At 40.4% G+C, this 17,576-nt stretch overlaps 1 protein-coding gene across 1 annotated transcript in view; it reads right to left on the minus strand.

Annotated features, from left to right (window-relative positions):
* Positions 1–1,303: 1,303 nt before the first annotated feature.
* The window catches only part of LOC122671438 (DDT domain-containing protein PTM-like), a 42,155-nt gene continuing 25,882 nt past the window's right edge, over positions 1,304–17,576 (minus strand). Inside the window, exons 7-9 of the mRNA XM_043868641.1 lie at positions 16,764–16,792; positions 2,880–3,611; positions 1,304–2,678 (exon numbers count right to left, since the gene is read on the minus strand). Of these exons, the coding sequence (XP_043724576.1) occupies positions 1,762–2,678; positions 2,880–3,611; positions 16,764–16,792 (1,678 nt within the window). The 3' untranslated portion in view covers positions 1,304–1,761. The remainder of the gene's footprint in view (positions 2,679–2,879; positions 3,612–16,763; positions 16,793–17,576) is intronic.

The raw sequence follows: 17,576 nt of genomic DNA on the forward strand, positions 1-17,576 counted from the left end.
TCTCATAATGCATTCTAGGCCTGGAACGCATTCTAAGGTAATAAAAATAGTGTTTGGTAGGGGTTCTCATCATTTTCTGGGATGAATGTGTTACTGAGTCACAGGGGAAAATATAACAGGGCATGAACTACGAACAACAAATTTTGCCTATGAAGTGTTTGATAAAATACTTTAGTATTCTATAATCAAGAATGCATTTTAACCAAGCATATATCCAAACAATGTACTCATTCTCAGTCAAGAAAACATTCTGCATTATAAGAATGAATGCAATACCAAACACAGCCTCAAATACCAAAAGATACCATCTTTGTTCTCATTTGAGAATCTTGTGAAGGACAGAACCAATTAGCATTGCTTAACCACACCAGAAGAATGCTGGGTTACTTTAAATCATACTCTATGGCCTAGACATGCCCAACTTTCTATATCACATACATCAAGGAAAGGAATTCCAAGCTAGTGAGAATGAAACGGTCTCATTCGTCACTTTTGAACTTTCGTCCATATCAAAGTTTCAGCAACACAAATCACAGGATGTCATTTCTCCTTTGAGAAGAGGCCTGAATCATTAAGCCAATAACCTCCAAGTTAGAAATGCAAAAGGAAAGAAATTCAAAACCAACAGAAGTTAAATTGCATATCTAAGAGCCTTGTGAGGCTATAGAAAGGATGAATTCAATATTTTTTTGACTTTCATGAAGAGTATAACAAACATCAATTCATCAGTTTCTACAGAACTTCCAAAATCATTAGCAATAGAAAAGTAAACTGTAAGGATGCAACATCATACTGAAGGATGTGACTAGGATACATTCGAAAAATTGAAAATTGTACAAGGATCAGACGTGGGAACATCAACAAATTTCAGATAGTCAAAACACAGATGAGTTCACAAAGAATATTTAAAAAACCAAAAGCACTACAAAAACAGATCTGAAGGCATCCTACATGTAAGGTAAGCAGTACCTACTTGGGTGCCTTTTATATTAGCCTTCATAATAGCTCTTTGATGGTTACACAAAACCTGCAATGCCTCAGAGGAAAGAAATTTGTTGATCTTTTGCAACAAGCAGGTAACAAGATATGATTAACTCATGAAATAGAGGTGTATAACTCTGGAATATGTGGAAGAAGCAGTCTTTCAATTTTGTCTTTAAAAACTCTTGGCATCAGTTTCAAGGATCACTGAAACAGACATTCGATTAAAAATAATACAAAACTTGATCCTATTACAAAAGCTTAGGGAAGAATAGTAAAACAATAAAGAAGAACTAAAGAAAAATAAGATAAACTGTAGACCAATAAAAACTTCTCTCTTTTTTATTAGAAATTCTTACAGCACTGCATGGCTGAGAAACATAATCGGTAAGGTCAGTAAACATAGATCAATGAAAAGGCCTAAATCACCTCCCAGCTGGCTCCCAACAACAAAATATCATGTGACCAGTGCACCAAACAAGGACAGGTGCACTAAGCAGCAAATGGAAAGCCATTTTGCACCAACACCTTAACTTACATGCTGACCAAAAAAATATAAGAAGGGCCTCCTTTCTATAAATCCATCACCTAAAAGAAGAATGATTTTTAATTGTCAAACTCTCCAATTTTTGTAATTTTCAAATGAATCAGAATTAGAAAGCTCTGTTTCTGCTTCCTTGAATTGTCAACAACTTTAGATATACACATTGGTTCAAGGGTATGGCAGCTGACACAACAACATCAGGATAAATTGTGAATAACTAAGAATAAAAAATCAATCTACACTTTGTTTTCCCTGGTATCTAATGGTTCAATGGATGACAGAGCTGTTGCATTGTCCAATTCACTATAGTCACCAGGTGTTCCAGCAACCAGTATTTTTTCTTGGCTGTCTACCATCTCTGTTGAAACATCTTCCATCTCATTTTTTCCTGAAGATGCCCCTACTGTTTCTATTACAATCTCATCAGATTTGCAAGATGGATAACCTTCTCTAACAAGCAATTCATCAGAAACAATACATTGCTTTTCTGTTTGAACTTCACACTCCCATAACAGAGTTCGATTAGAATCTGTAACAACATCTGCTTTCTGCTCTTGCAACTCAATGGAGTGACCTAGTGTTCCAGCCACCAGCATCATCTCTGTGGTGGCTGTCATGTCCACAAAAACTGCTTCCATCTTATTATTTCCTAACAACTCCCCTTCTTTTTCTATTACATTCTCGCCAAATTCGCAAGATGGGTGCCCTTCTTTGACAAGAACTTCATCAGAAATGATATCTGTCTTTTCTGATTCAGTTTTACACTCCAAAACAAGAGTCTCATTAGAATCTGGGTCTGCATCTGCTTTCTGCTCCATATCATTAGAATCTGGAATTCCATCTTCTTTCTGGTCATTTTTGTCAAATGCATCCCCTTCTTTTGATTCCCTCGAACAATCCATCACAATAATCTGATCAGAATTTGCAATTGCATCTGTTTTCCGCTCATGAATAGATACTTGCATATGTAACAAACCCGGAGACTTTTCATGTTGCATCTCTGCATCTTTTCTACCCTCATGTATTTGAACCATTGCTTCTTGCAAATGCGGGCACAAAGGTGGATTCCTATGACGGCATCTGTGGCACCTGAATCCAAGAATACTGCCAAGTTTTTCACCAGTAAGCCCAAAGGCATCTCCATGAAACCAATCTGCATAACAGATAAGATATGAAAAGGATTAGAAAATAGAACATCAACAGAAAGTAGGTCAGAAGAGATTTTGCTTCAGCAGATTAGATTTTTCCCCCCTTAACCTAGGTAAAAACAGATGATGAAAATTCAGCTATTAGTGTGGAGAATCCTATTAAATTACAAATAAATTGAATACATAATAATAAATCATTCATGTACCTTCACAGCTTTCACAACCAATATAGACTATTGTGGATGTATATCCTCCTTCACTACAAAGACAGCATTTGTATTGCATATTGCCAATACTTGAGATTTGGGATGGAAGAATAAGTTTTCTTTCTTTAAAAGGAGTTGCACGTTCATCATTCACTTTACGAGATAACCGAAGACCATTTATCCAGTAGGTATGATAAACCTTTGTTCTCTTCCTCTTGTGCCAACATACTCCTTTCCCAGATTTATTGGATATCCCATTTAGAGATTGGACACGTTTCCCTTTCTTGCGTCCAACGAGCCTTTTATTTTGCAATGATGCAAATTTCACTTTCTTAACTGCACGTTTTGGCCGTCCAACTCTCAAGACTTTTTTGCTTTTTCCTGACCGCACTGACCGTCTGTCTGTCAAGGCCTTTTTACTATTATGTGAATCTACAGGAGATCCATTGAAGGCTTTTCTACTGTTTTGAGATCGTACTGGCCTTGCATCTGTGGTAACTTTCTTACAGATTCGTGGTCGCAGCAACCGCCCCTCTGTGGTGGCGTTCTTACTGTCTTGTGACTGTACCAGCAGTCCATCTTTTGGGGCCTTTTTACTCTTTCGTGGTCGCTTTTTCCCCTTCTCCATTTTAATCTTAGTATGTTTCACTTTCCCATCCTGACACTTGTGGCACGTATACATACAATCGGTGGACTCATCAGACTTCCTGACATGCCTTTTATGGAAATATCCTGAAAGGAGACGGTTATAAAATATAACAATAAGTTCACAGATGAACCAACTAATCAGAAAAGGCATAACAAGACATATGATAAATGATGAGCTTCCTTACTTATATTCAGATCCAACTTAAAAAAATATGAGATGGCGCCACTCCATGCAACATAATTTTGTGTAAATAAGTGATCAAATTGTTTCAACAAGAGGACATTCTTAAAGTTTTTTTTGGCTTACAACACTATACAGGAAAGCAAAGTTTTAAAAAACATGACATCAAAGTACTCAATGGAAGCCTTCTAGCTGCAAACTAATTTTAACTTCTGTCAAACAGAATATAGAAAATATTCCTAATAAGTTGGGTGTGGATTCAAGCCCAGCATTGACAAGCTCTGTGGAGATAAACCAAGGGGTCGCATGTGATTATCATTAAAGGGTGCCAATTAACTTTCAATTACTTTGAAAAATTGGAGTAGGACCAGGGGGGTGATGGGACTGATAATTATTTCTGAATGTACAATGCAGATGAAATTACTGGTGCTGTGCAGGGTAGAAGGAAAAGCTAGCAACCCCATCCTCACTCAGTGGGAGATCTACAATGGCTAGTCAAGTATGGAGAGGACAGACTGGAAAGATTCCATTATAATTGTCAAATGTTGTCATGTTTTCAGTAGGTTTCAGTTGGTTGGGCACTTGGGCTGTAGAGGGGTGACTTTATTTTAACTCTGAGTGAGTGAGTGATCTGTTTCTTTGGGTAGGGGTAAGGGCCGTAAGGCTGGTTATGTCCCCTCCTTTTGTTTTACTTTTATTTTATTGCATTATAATAAAGTTTAGGGGCTTCCCCGGGTCCCAAATAATATTCGGGCAAAAAAAAGTAGAAAAAGTTGGTTGGGCTTTTTTCGTTTTGCTGGCATTTCCTCATCTTAAATGTCATTACATATTTTGGCAGCGTGATCTTGTGGGTCCGCCAGTTTCCAAGGAGCGTATTGGGAGTCAAGAGTGGATATTATTGTCTAGTTCTGTTGTGTGCAGGCCTTCATCTGTAGCAGGAACGTAAAGCAGTCTTCTGGGCCTCTGAGATTTGAACAGATTTGATTATAGCAAGCTTCACAAGTGTGAGAGAAACAGGATCTCGTGATTAACGCCTGGCGCTAATCACGAGATTCCTTAAGCCCCAATTATGAGGCCCTTTTTTGTCTTCTTACCCTTACCCTATACCCATGTATATATATCCTTTTGTCTCTCTATTGAATATACAGAAATCTCACGGCTGCAACTCTTCTTTCTTCTTTTCTCCTCTTCTTCTTTACTTTCTCTTCTCTTCTCTGATTTTTACAGATATCATTGTATCAGAGCCTTATTCCTAGGCCTGGTACGGATCTGCGCAAGCCCCTTCTTCTCTTTTTTCTTTCGTTTTCTTTCCTTTTCTCCTCTGCGATACCTGGTTAACACCACCAGAGGCTCTCGATCTTAGAAGGGGGGTGATTTTTCACCCCTGCGATTATTTTTTGGGTATTGGTTGATTGTTATTTGGGTGTATATGATGTAAATCTGCTATTTCATAATTAAAAGCAGATTCTGGTTTGTTCGTGATGATGTTTGTGGTTGTTTGAGTGCCATATTGGTGGACTGATGTCTTTGGGAGGCTCGATTTATGTTTGAGCAGCAGTTCCTGAAGCCGTGGGTGATGTTTGTGGACTTGATTGGTGGCAGTACCTATTGGAGCAGTAGTTCTTGAAGCCATGGGTGATTTTTGTTGATTCGTTTGGTGGTAGCATCTATTGAAGGTGTGTTTGGTATTTGTTGATTTCTGAAATTTTATTGTGAAAAGACAACATGGGTGATGAAAATAAAAGTAGTGCAGTGGTTACTGAGGTAGTGTCCTCTTCTTCCAATCGAATCACAGAGAAGAAGCTTGAAGGTATTACAAATTTCCAGCAATGGAGGAAAATTGTGAAGCTTGTTTTGACTGGGCGAAATCAGTAGCTACACTTGACAGGACCCAAACCAGCGGATTATGCAACTTGGGAGACTGTCGATGCCAGAATTCTTGGACAAATGTTGAACTCGATGGAGAATCATGTTGTGGATTTGGTTACTCATATTGACACTGTGAAAATTTTATGGGACTACTTGGGAGTTCTTTACTCTGGTCAAAATAATTTGTCAAGGATTTATGAATTGTCACAGGAATTTTACAGAACTGAGAGAAAGGGGCGTTCTATCACCCAATATTTCGCTGATTTTAAGCGACTGTATGAAGAATTGAATGCCCTTCTTCCCATTTCTTCGGATGTGAAGCAGATGCAAGTCCAAAGAGAACAATTGGCCGTTATGGGCTTTTCGGGAGGACTTGGGCAGAAGTATGAATCTGTCCGATCACAAATCCTTGGAAGTAAAAACATTGCCTCACTCACAGATACATTTGCCTTCTTCGAGTGTCTCATGAGAGTTCTCGTGATTCCACACCAGCAGTTGATAGTTCAGCTTTGGTCTCACAAAATGCAGCCAGTGGAGGTAGCCGTGGAGATGGTAGTTACCGTGGGGGAAGTCGTGGACGTGGGGCTGGTCGAGGAGGTGGTCATGGTACAGGCCATGGTTCATTTCAGCCAGGTAACAGCCAAGGTTATGGGCAGTCTAATGCCTCTTCTGATGGATCGGCTGCTGTCCGGACATGTCACCATTGTGGTCAACCTGGCCATATCCAGAGATTTTGTTGGAAGCTTCACGGGAAGCCTGGACAGCAACAATTTGCTAATCAGCTACTAGTAGTGATTCAGCCCCTCAGTCTCAACCTTCTGAGGGTAAGGTGATTGTTATGTCTGATGAAGAGCATGCACGGTACAACCAGTTTCAGATTTCACAGCCAACTTCTTCCGCTACTACTTTGGTTAAGACAGGTAATGCCACTACATGCCTTTCCGCTGCTTCTCATCCCTGGATCATTGATTCAGGGGCATCGGACCACATGTCAGGAATGTCAGGTATCTTTTCCTCTTTGTCTCCATCATCATCCAGTGTTACATTAGCCGATAGATCTTTAGCCAAGGTTAAGGGCACTGGTACTGTTCCTCCTAACTCTTCATTGTCCCTGTCTTCCGTTCTCTACCTTCCGAATTTTCCATTCAATCTTATGTCAATAAGTAAATTAACCAATACTTTTAACTGCTCAGTGACATTTTATCCCGATTCTTGTGTTTTTCAGGATCTTGCTACGAAGAAGACGATTGGTAGAGGACGTGAGTCAGGGGGGCTGTATCTGCTTGATGGTTCTCAGTCTGTTGCTTGTTCCAGTGTTGCTTCACATCATCAAATTCATTGTCGACTTGGTCATCCGTCCTTGGAAAGCCTTAAGAAGTTAGATTCTAGTTTTCGTTCTCTTTCTAGTCTTGAGTGTGAGTCTTGTCAGTTTGGGAAACTCCATCGTGTGAGTTATCCCCCTAGAGTCAATAAGCGGTCTGTTTCTCCCTTTTCTTTGGTCCATTCTGATGTGTGGGGTCCGTGTCCTATCGTATCAAATTTGGGTTTTAAATACTTTGTTACCTTTGTTGATGACTATTCAAGGATGACTTGGTTATATTTAATGAAAAATATATCTTAATTATTTTCTATCTTTTGTGCATTTGTTTCTGAAATTCGGACTCAGTTTGGTGTGACTGTGAAAATTCTTTAGAGTGATAATGCCAAAGAGTACTTTTCTGCTCCCTTTTCTACATTTATGGTACAGCATGGTATGGTCCACCAGTCTTCCAATTCTGACACACCACAACAAAACGGTGTGGCAGAAAGGAAAAATCGCCATCTAATGGAGGTAACTCGGTCCCTGTTGTTTGAGATGAAGGTTCCCAAACATTTTTGGGCTGATGTTGTATTAACTGCATGCTACCTTATTAATCGTATGCCTTCATCTGTCTTGCAAGGCGAAATTCCTCATTCCTTATTGTTTCCAATTGAACAATTGTTTGTTTTGCCGCCTCGTATTTTTTGTTGTACATGCTTTATTCGTAATCATACACCTGGACTGTCTAAGTTGGATCCTAAAGCAATTAAGTGTATGTTTCTTGGCTATTCTCGTACCCAAAAGGGGTACCGCTGTTTTTCTCCATCCTTGCGGAAGTATTTTATTACGGCTGATGTCTCCTTCTTTGAATCGACGCCATACCATGCTGATCCAGTAACTGTCTCTAAGTTGGATGATGACTTCCCGTTGTATGTCATTCAAACTCCTACACCAATACCACCAGCTCCTGCACAGGGATTGCCGCCAACCAAAGTTTATGTTCGCCGCCCACAAGTAGCTGCTGCCCCTCCTGTTCTCGCCGACTCTGTCATGCCTTCTTCTGCTGCAGATCCTACCACGGCTACCCCTTCGGTTGAACCTGTTGTATCTGACCTTGACATTTCGATTGCTAAACCGAAAAGTACCCGCAGCTGTACTCAACATCCTATTTCCAGATTTGTTTCTTATTCTTCTTTGTCTTCTCGATTTCGTTCCTTTTTATCTACTGTTGAGGCCCATCCCCTTCCTAAGTCTGTGACTGAGGCATTATCTGATCCTGGCTGGAGGACAGCTATGGAGGAAGAGTTATTGGCATACCGCTGCCCCAAGGGAAAACAGCCATCGGTTGTCGATGGGTATATGCAATGAAGGTTAATCCTGATGGTTCTCTTGCTCGCTTGAAGGCGAGGCTTATAGTTAAGGGGTATGCACAGGTGTATGGTAAAGACTACTTAGATACCTTTTCCCCGGTGGCCAAACTTGCTTCTGTTCGTATTCTGATATCACTTGCAGCCACATATCAGTGGCCTTTATTCCAGCTTGAAGTTAAGAATGCGTTCTTACATGGGACTCTACAGGAGGAGGTTTATATGGAGCAACCACCAGGGTTTGTTGCTCAGGGGGAGTCTGGAATGGTGTGTAAATTAAAAAAAATCATTATATGGGCTGAAACAGTCTCCTCGTGCATGGTTTGGCAGATTTACTGAAGTTGTTCTGGCCTTTGGCATGTCCAGGTGTGGAAGTGATCACTCATTCTTTTATAGACAATCAGATGCAGGGAGGATTTTTCTGATTGTGTACGTTGATGATATTATCATCACTGGTGATGATTCAGTTGGTATAGCAGAGTTGAAGTCATACCTTCAACAGAAATTTCAGACCAAAGACTTGGGGAAGTTAAAATATTTTTTGGGAATTGAAGTGTCACAGTCTTGGAAAGGCTTTTTTCTATCACAGCGAAAGTATGTGTTGGACTTACTCACTGAGACAGGTATGCTTGGATCTAAGCCTATTGACACACCCATGGACCAGAATGTGAAACTTGTGGCCGAAGGGGGAGATGCCCTTGATGATCCTGAGAAATATAGAAGATTGGTGGGTAAGTTGAATTACTTAACAGTTACTCGACCTGACATTGCTTTTCCAGTGAGTGTGGTGAGTCAGTTTCTTTCCTCTCCTCGGACATCTCATTGGATGCAGTTGTACACATCTTAAGGTATCTCAAAAAGGCTCCAGGTAGAGGAATTGTGTATCAAGATCATGGACATAGTAGAATTGAAAGGTTTTCAGATGCTGATTGGGTAAGATCTCCAACTGATAGGAGGTCGACTACTAGGTACTACACATTTGTTGGAGGAAATCTGGTTTTATGGAAGAGCAAGAAGCAGAGTGTTGTGGCTCGTTCTAGTGCTGAGTCAGAATACAGAGCTATGGCAAAAGTAACATGTGAATTAATGTGGATACAACAGCTATTGTCTGAGTTGGGGTTCAAGGTTCCAACTCCCATGCAATTATGGTGTGATAATCAGGCATCAATTCATATTGCTTCCAATCCTGTGTTCCACGAGAGGACGAAGCACATTGAAATTGATTGCCATTTTGTTCGGGAAAAGATGCAGAGTGGAGCGATTCTTCCAAGCCATATCAGAACTGGAGAACAGCTTGCAGATGTATTTACTAAGTCATTGTGTAATGGGAGGATAGAGTATATTTGTAACAAGCTGGGCATGATTGATATATATGCTCCAGCTTGAGGGGGAATGTTAGAGTGCTTGTCGTGGGGTCCAAATAGGATCTCGTGATTAGCGCCAGGCGCTAATCACGAGATTCCTTAAGCCCCAATCATGAGGCCCTTTTTTGTCTTTTTACCCTTATCCTATACCCATGTATATATATTCTTTTGTCTCTCTATTGAATATACAGAAATCTCACGGCTGCAACTCTTCTTTCTTCTTTTCTCCTCTTCTTCTTTACTTTCTCTTCTCTTCTCTGATTTTTACACATATCAATTTATATCAGGTTAGGTTTGTTTAAGGAAAACAATTTTTTTTTATAGAATTCTGGCCATAGTGAGGTGTCAAGTCCAATAGAAGCAGTCCAGTTCAAGCGTTCACCCAAATGTTTAGTCCTTTATTCTCTCTGTCTATTTGTATCCTATTTGTATTCTATTATAGGTTTGTAAGTAAAGGACATGGATAGATCGGTATAGACTGCTTTGATTAGCAAATGAGATACGGAAATTTTGACAGATTACCTTCTAGGTCTCTTTGGCACTCATGTGTTTTCCCTTTGCCACAGTTGAGGTTCATTATGCTTTCTCAAAGGTTTCTCTTATGCTAGTATTGATCTACTTTGATGAAAATCAAGTTCTTGGTCATTGTTCTTGATATGTTCCAAATTTCAGGCCTGCTTTTAGTTCAGATATCGGACAAGCATTACAATTTGGATTCAGAAGAGTTACCTTAGGTTTATCTTATGTTAAAAACTCTTGCTACTAATTGGAAAAAAGGATTAGAATTAAGAGGATGCTCTGAGTTTGTCAATTTTTTTTAGTAGATAATATTTTCTATTTGTTAGAACCGTAGGGGTATTTTGGACCCTCTTTTGTTTCTTTTATTTTTTCTGTTATGTGGGTTTTAGTCCAACATTGCTTATTTGTATTGCTGTCCTCTATCCTCAAGGATATAAATAAAGAGCTTGGGATGATCATTAATCATCCAAGCCTTACTCTAATTCTAAATCTATTAACATGGTATCAAAGCAGGTTTTGAATTAGGGTCCTCTACCTCCTATTTTCGGCTCCTTCTCTCTCTCTCTCGATCTCCTCTACTCTTCTCTCTTTTCTTCTTTTGTTTTCTATTCTTAAATAGGGCAGCACTGATGAGGTGATCCATAGATCCAGCTGCTACCCTTTCTCACCTCATTCCATGGTTAAATAAGTTTTTCGATATCAACAACACCTTGGCTGCGATATTTGAAGCTTCCCATATTTGATTGATTCCACCTCAACTATAAGGAACCAATCTCCCTTATTGAATATCAAGAACTGCTGCAGGTTCCTTTGTTGAAGTTTTTTTCTATCTCAGACCTGCCTTGAAGACCTCTTAGATCGATTTCTCCAAACACAGGGTTTTTTTCAAAACCTTGACAAATATCGATCTAGGGGCTGCTGTCCTCTGTTGGGGCTGATATTTGGAGGGCTGCTCAGTCTCTTCTAGACCCACACTCGAGCCAAGTTTCAGCTCAATCCAGTGTTTTTTTTTTTTTTCCAGGTTTCTCTCCCTACATTGATCTCAACAAAATCAAGGTTTTTTTCAAAACCCTGAAAAAATCGATCTCAAGGTTTTGAGCCTCTGTTTGTGCTGATTTCTTGAAGGCTGTTTCTCCATTTATAAAGACATATTTGCCCCAAATTTGAGCCTCAACAATTTAGTTTTTGGGCCTATTCTTCCCTATATCGGTTTCATCCTAACAGGGTTTTGAAAAAAAAAACCTTGAAAAAATCGATCTAGGGGCTACACTTGTCTACTGCTGCTGATTTTTGGAGACACGTCTTATGACATTGAAAGGGGATTCTCCTCCAATTTTCAGCCATTAATTTGAAGGATTTCTTGTGTTTCTTGCCACCACAGCCCTCCTTTGCGATTTGGTTTTTTTGGCTGCATTATGGGTGACTCTGAAGTCTCTACTGGCACCTCTGCTGCTGATGGGCTTGGTAGGAATGACAACCGTGATCTCCTCCCTAATCCTATCAAATTGGATGGGAGCAATTATTTGATCTGGTCCCGTTCGGCTTACTTTGCTATTGCTGGCCATGGGCTTATTAGCCATATTGATGGTACTATCACCATGCCGACTGCTCCTGGCACTCTCTTGACCAGATAGATCTCCAACAATGGTATACTTATGTCCTATTTGATTGGCTCAATGCAATCTGACCTTGCCAATGGTTTTCTTCTCCTTGATACAGCCCATCAGATTTGGTCTATTTGCAAGGAGACATATGGCCAGCTTGGTAATGATGCACAGGTGTATGAACTTCGCAAGAAGTCCAATAATACTACTCAAGGGGAGTTATCTGTCTCCAAATATTATGCTACTTTGCGTAGTCTCTGGCAGTAGCTGGCCCATTTTTCTGATTACCATCCCACTACAGCTGCTGATATCACTGCATATAAGAAGCATCTGGACAAAACTAGGGTGTATGATTTTTTGGCTGGTTTGAACATGGAGTATGACTAGATTCGTGTTCAAGTATTGGGTCATTCCCCTTTTCCCATACTTGAACAATCATATGCTTTGGTCTCCTCTGAAGAGAACCGTCGGGCTATTATGCTTCATCCTCCTGTTACTAACAGATCAGCCCTCCAGTCTGCTGCCCAGGCTACCCCTGCACCTGTCGGACATGTTTCTCTTGGTGATTCTACTACAGTGACTGTTACTTGTGAGCATTGTCACAAGCCTTACCACACCAAGGAGAAGTGTTAGAAGCTTCCCAGGAAACCAGCTGACTTTGAGGCTAAACGGGCTGCCAAGAAGAAGACAAAAAATAAGGCAAACCACTCTGAATCTATTCCTACAACCCCGACTACTGACACTGGTCTATCCCAGGATGATCTACAAGCTTTCCCACGAATGATAAGGTCTTCCGCTGCTGCTACCTCTACTACATCAGCACCTGCCACCTCTTCTGCTCCTTCAAGTTCACACTTTGCCCGGTCAGGTATTCCATTTGGTGGTCATTGTGCTTCTGTAGCTTCCCATCCTTAGATCATCGATTCTGGGGCTACACATCACATGACCGGTTCCTCTAGCCTATTCCATCGGTATTCTCCCACTTCTGGGAAAGACAAGGTTGAAGTAGTTGATGGTTCCCTTTCCTCCATATCTAGAAAAGGAATCATCAACTGCACTTCCTCCCTTACTTTGTCTTCGGTTTTGCATATTCCTAATTTTACTATTAACCTTCTTTCCATTAGTAGTCTTACTCGTGATCTTAACTGTACAGTGACTTTTTTTCCTTCCCAGTGTATGTTTCAGGATCTGGCCTCTAGGAAGACGATTGGATTGGGTAAAGTGCATGGTGGCTTGTACCTGCTTGATGATGGTCGTCTCACTCCACCTCTGTTACCATCTCCACATCAAAACTCCTTAGTCTCTTCTGAAGTTTACCAGTGACACTCTAGATTAGGTCATCCTCCATTAGGAATATTAGCATCTTTATTTCCTACTTTAGTCAAACCATGTGATAAGACCGATTTTTTTGTGAGGCTTGTGTTATGGCCAAACAGACACGTTCTACTTATTCAATTTCCAATAAAAGGAGTTCTTCACTTTTTCACTTGGTACATTCTGATGTTTGGGGCCCTAGTCGTAAAGCTTCCCTTTCTGGTCATCGTTGGTTTGTTTCTTTTATTGATTGTCATTCTAGACATACATGGGTTTATCTTATGCACACAGAGTCAAGTATTTTCATGTTTTCAGCATTTCCATAAAATGATCCAAACTCAGTTCCAGGCTAATCTCAAGGTTTTGAGAAGTGATAATGGCACCGAGTATAAGGAAAACCAATTTCAGAAGTATTTGGTTGATAATGGGATTATTCACCAAACTAGTTGTGTCGATACCCCAGCCCAAAATGGTGTGGCTAAAAGGAAGAACCGACATTTGTTGGAAGTGACCAGGGCGTTGATGTTTTCGCGCCACGTTCCCTCCCAATATTGGGGGGATGCTATCCTCGCTGCAACCTATCTCATTAATCGGTTACCTTCTCGTGTTCTTGACTCCCGTAGTCCGGCCGAACTTTTACATGGGAACTCCACCTTTGTGGTTTCTCCCAAGGTGTTTGGTTGTGTGTGCTATGCCAGAGACACGAAATCTCATGGTAAACTTCATCCTTGTGGGTTGCGGTATGTTTTCTTGGGTTACTCTCCAACCCATAAAGGTTACAAATGTTACCATCCCCCTTCCCGTCATACTCTGGTCAGTATGGATGTCGTTTTTCATGAAAGTGTTTCCTACTATCCATCCCCTCATCATTAGGGGGAGAATTCTGGATCTAGTGAAGATACATTTGTGTTTCCTCCCCTTGAGGCTCTTCCTCTCCCATCTACTTTGGAGCCTATTTTGGCTGCTGCCCAGCCTCCTTTGGAGCCTATTTTGGCTGCTGTCCAACCTACTTTGGAGCCCACTTTGGCTGCTGCCCCTTCTTCCATAGGGATCCTTTTACAAGGGGAGCATGTAGAAAATAATGATGGTCATGTTCCTAGCCAGGGGGAGTTTACTCCAATCCAGAAGACCATCAGTGAATTTCAGAAGAGAATTGACAACTCGAATGTTATCACCTACCAAACAAGATGCTCTAAAAGAGGGCAGCATCAATCCACTATGGCACCAATACCTATCCAATTGCCGGCTCAGGATCCAGATCCTCATCCTCCTCCTCTTAGTGAGACTTCTCCTTCCGAACTACCGATTGCTCATCGCAAAGGTACTAGGACTTGCACCTTACATCACATTTCTCGCTTTGTTTCTTATAATTCTCTTTATAAGTCTTTTCGTGCATTTGTGTCTTCTCTTTCTTCTGTTTCTGTTCCTAAAAATTGGCAGGAAGCTTATGCAAATGGAAAGTGGAAGGCAGCTATGTTGGAAGAAATGAGAGCCTTGAAAAAAAATAATACTTGGGATCTTGTAGATCTTCCTCTAGGGAAAAAACCAATGGGATGGAAATGGGTGTTTGTGGTCAAACAGAAGGTTGATGGCACTGTGGATCGATATAAGGCACGTCTGGTTGCGAAAGGCTTCACTCAGACATATGGGATTGACTACCAGGAGACCTTTGCTCCTGTTGCAAAGTTGAATACAGTTCGAGTTTTGCTATCTTGTGCAATCAATCTTGGATGGGATCTACAACAGCTGGATGTGAAAAATGCCTTCCTAAATGGAGAACTTGGTGAGGAGGTGTACATGGATATTCCACCAGGGTTTTCTTGTGAAAGTAATCAAGGTAAAGTGTGCAAATTGAAGCGAGCACTTTATGGGCTGAAGCAGTCACCTAGAGCTTGGTTTGGTCGGTTTCACAAGGCTATGCTTTTTGTGAGCTATAAGCAGAGTAATGCTGATCACACTCTCTTTATAAAGAGGGTTGGGAAAAACCTCACTGTTCTTATAGCCTATGTGGATGACATTGTGGTTACTGGCAACGATGGTGATGAGGTCAACAAGTTGAAGAAGTTTCTTGGGCAGGAGTTTGAGATTAAAGATCTACGGAAGCTACGGTACTTTCTAGGGATTGAGGTTGCCAGGTCTTCTAAAGGCATCTTTCTCTCCCAAAGGAAGTATGTCCTAGACTTGTTGCCTGAAACTGGTTTGTTAGGATGTCACCCTTCAGATACTCCTATGGAGGCTACTATTCGTCTCAAAGAAAAGGAGGGTGAACCTGTTGATAAAGGTCGGTACCAAAGACTAGTGGGGGAAGCTGATTTATCTCTCACACACACATCCACACATTGCTGTTGCAGTGAGTACTGTGAGTCAGTTTATGCATGACCCCTATTCTTCTCATATGGAGGCTGTCCTTCGGATTCTTCACTACTTGAAGTCAGCTCCTGGAAAAGGCATTCTTCTGTCTCCTCATGGTCACCTACGAGTAGAGGCATATACCGATGCTGACTGGGCTGGTTTTGCAGATCGGAAATCTATCTCTGGGCATTGTTCTTTTGTAGGGGGCAATCTTATCACTTGGCGTAGCAAGAAGCAGAATGTGGTGGCTCGTTCTAGTGCTGAAGTAGAGTTTTGCGCTATGGCACAAGGCATTTGTGAGTTACTTTGGCTGAAAGGCTTGCTACAAGGCTTTAGTTTTCCTGTCCATCTTCCTATGATGGTGTACTGTGAAAACAAAGCTGCAATCAGCATTGCTCACAATCCAATACAGCATGATCGCACCAAGCATGTTGAAGTGGACAGGCATTTTATCAAGGAGAAGTTAGAAGACGGATTGATTTGTGTTCCTTTTGTGAAGTCTACTGATCAGGTTGATGATATTTTCACCAAGGGATTGTCTGGGAAATTGTTCCATCCTAATCTAGTCAAGTTGGGCATGATTGACATATTTGCTCCAACTTGAGGGGGAGTGTTAGAACTGTTAGAACAGTAGGGGTATTTTGGACCACATTGCTTATTTGTATTTTGTCCTCTATTCTCAAGGATACAAATAAAGAGCTTGGGGTGATCATTAATCATCCAAGCCACACTCTACTTCTAAATCTGTTAACACTATTTCAACTAGTATTAAATGGTTCTCCACATAGGTTATTAAGGAGTTTTTTTTTTTTTTTCATACAACAACCAAAAAAAAACAAAAAGCCTCATGGTCGGCTACATGGATCCTTGCTCTCCAATCAGCTCTATTCTAAGTCATACATGATACAAGGCCTAAGCTATGCATGTCTTTCCTTACCACTTTTCCTAAGGTCATTTTAGGTCTGCCTCTGGCTCTTTTTTCTGTTTTTTACATAGCATCTTATATATTTGATATAGTCCAAGTAGTAGGATCACAAAAAAAGGAAGCTTGAAAAATCATCTTTAAAAAACGTAGGATTCTATGTAAAAAAGGACATGGCCACATGTCAGTGTAAACCAAAGACATATATTAATGAGTGACATTGAATGGTCCCTGACACCATTATTCATCACTAAGAAAAAGTTACCACCAATACTCCTAAACACAAATTGAAATAAATAGTTCTACGTCAATTCCTTCTGAATTTCTATGATGCAAACAATTATTGCCTAATAAGTGATTAAAGAGAAAACAAAATATAAACAAAAAAAAATAGCATGCAAATAAGGAAGTCCATGCAGATTACAGAAAAAATCAAATACTAACCTTTGCAGCATTGGCAATTTACAGCTTCCCTGCATACCAAAGAATGAGAATTAGTGCATAAGCAAAATAATGGATCACAGTGGAGATGATAAAGAGCACAACATGTAACAAGGGTATGTAAAATCTTAACATGCAATGTCTCTTATCATAGTGCAAATGCTCATCAAGAATTCTGAAATTTTGCAGTTTAGACAGACAGTACGTCTAGTACAAGAGCTTATGAAACCAAAGATGAACTCATGAACCAACATAAAATGCTCCCAGATAATATTTTGCACAAGATAATTCCAAAACCAAGGAAGATATTTGACCCAAGGACGAATTCATAAATCATGGACAAGTAGCATATGACAATACCCACTCATGACCATAGCTGACAAATTGAGATTAGGGACTAATTCAGAAGGAGAATTATCTATCAAAAAATAATAATTTGGAAGGAAAATAGTTCAGGTTAAATCGTTTTCCAATTTGAAAATTTGGTCACATTTTTGGTTAAAAGCAAACTAAGACAAAAAAATAAACAGATCCAGTTTGATTTGGGAATTAATTGTTAGTGATTCCTTTCTCCATGGTGAAACTCAATGTGGACGCGGCCTGCAGGGGTAACCCCAGAATTGGGGGAGGGGGGGCATCATTAGGGACAAAGAAGGAGCTGTGATTGCAGCTTTTGCTAATTTCTATGGAAATTGTACAAATTCGATGGCTGAGCTTAGAGCTTTGAGGGATGGGCTCATGAAATGCACAGAGATGGGTTTTAGGGAGTTCCACGTTAATTCTGACTCAGCTTCCACCTTGCATCTCCAAAAGGAC

The sequence above is a fragment of the Telopea speciosissima genome, chromosome 8, assembly GCF_018873765.1.
Source record: "Telopea speciosissima isolate NSW1024214 ecotype Mountain lineage chromosome 8, Tspe_v1, whole genome shotgun sequence".
NCBI classification, from domain to species: domain Eukaryota; kingdom Viridiplantae; phylum Streptophyta; class Magnoliopsida; order Proteales; family Proteaceae; genus Telopea; species Telopea speciosissima.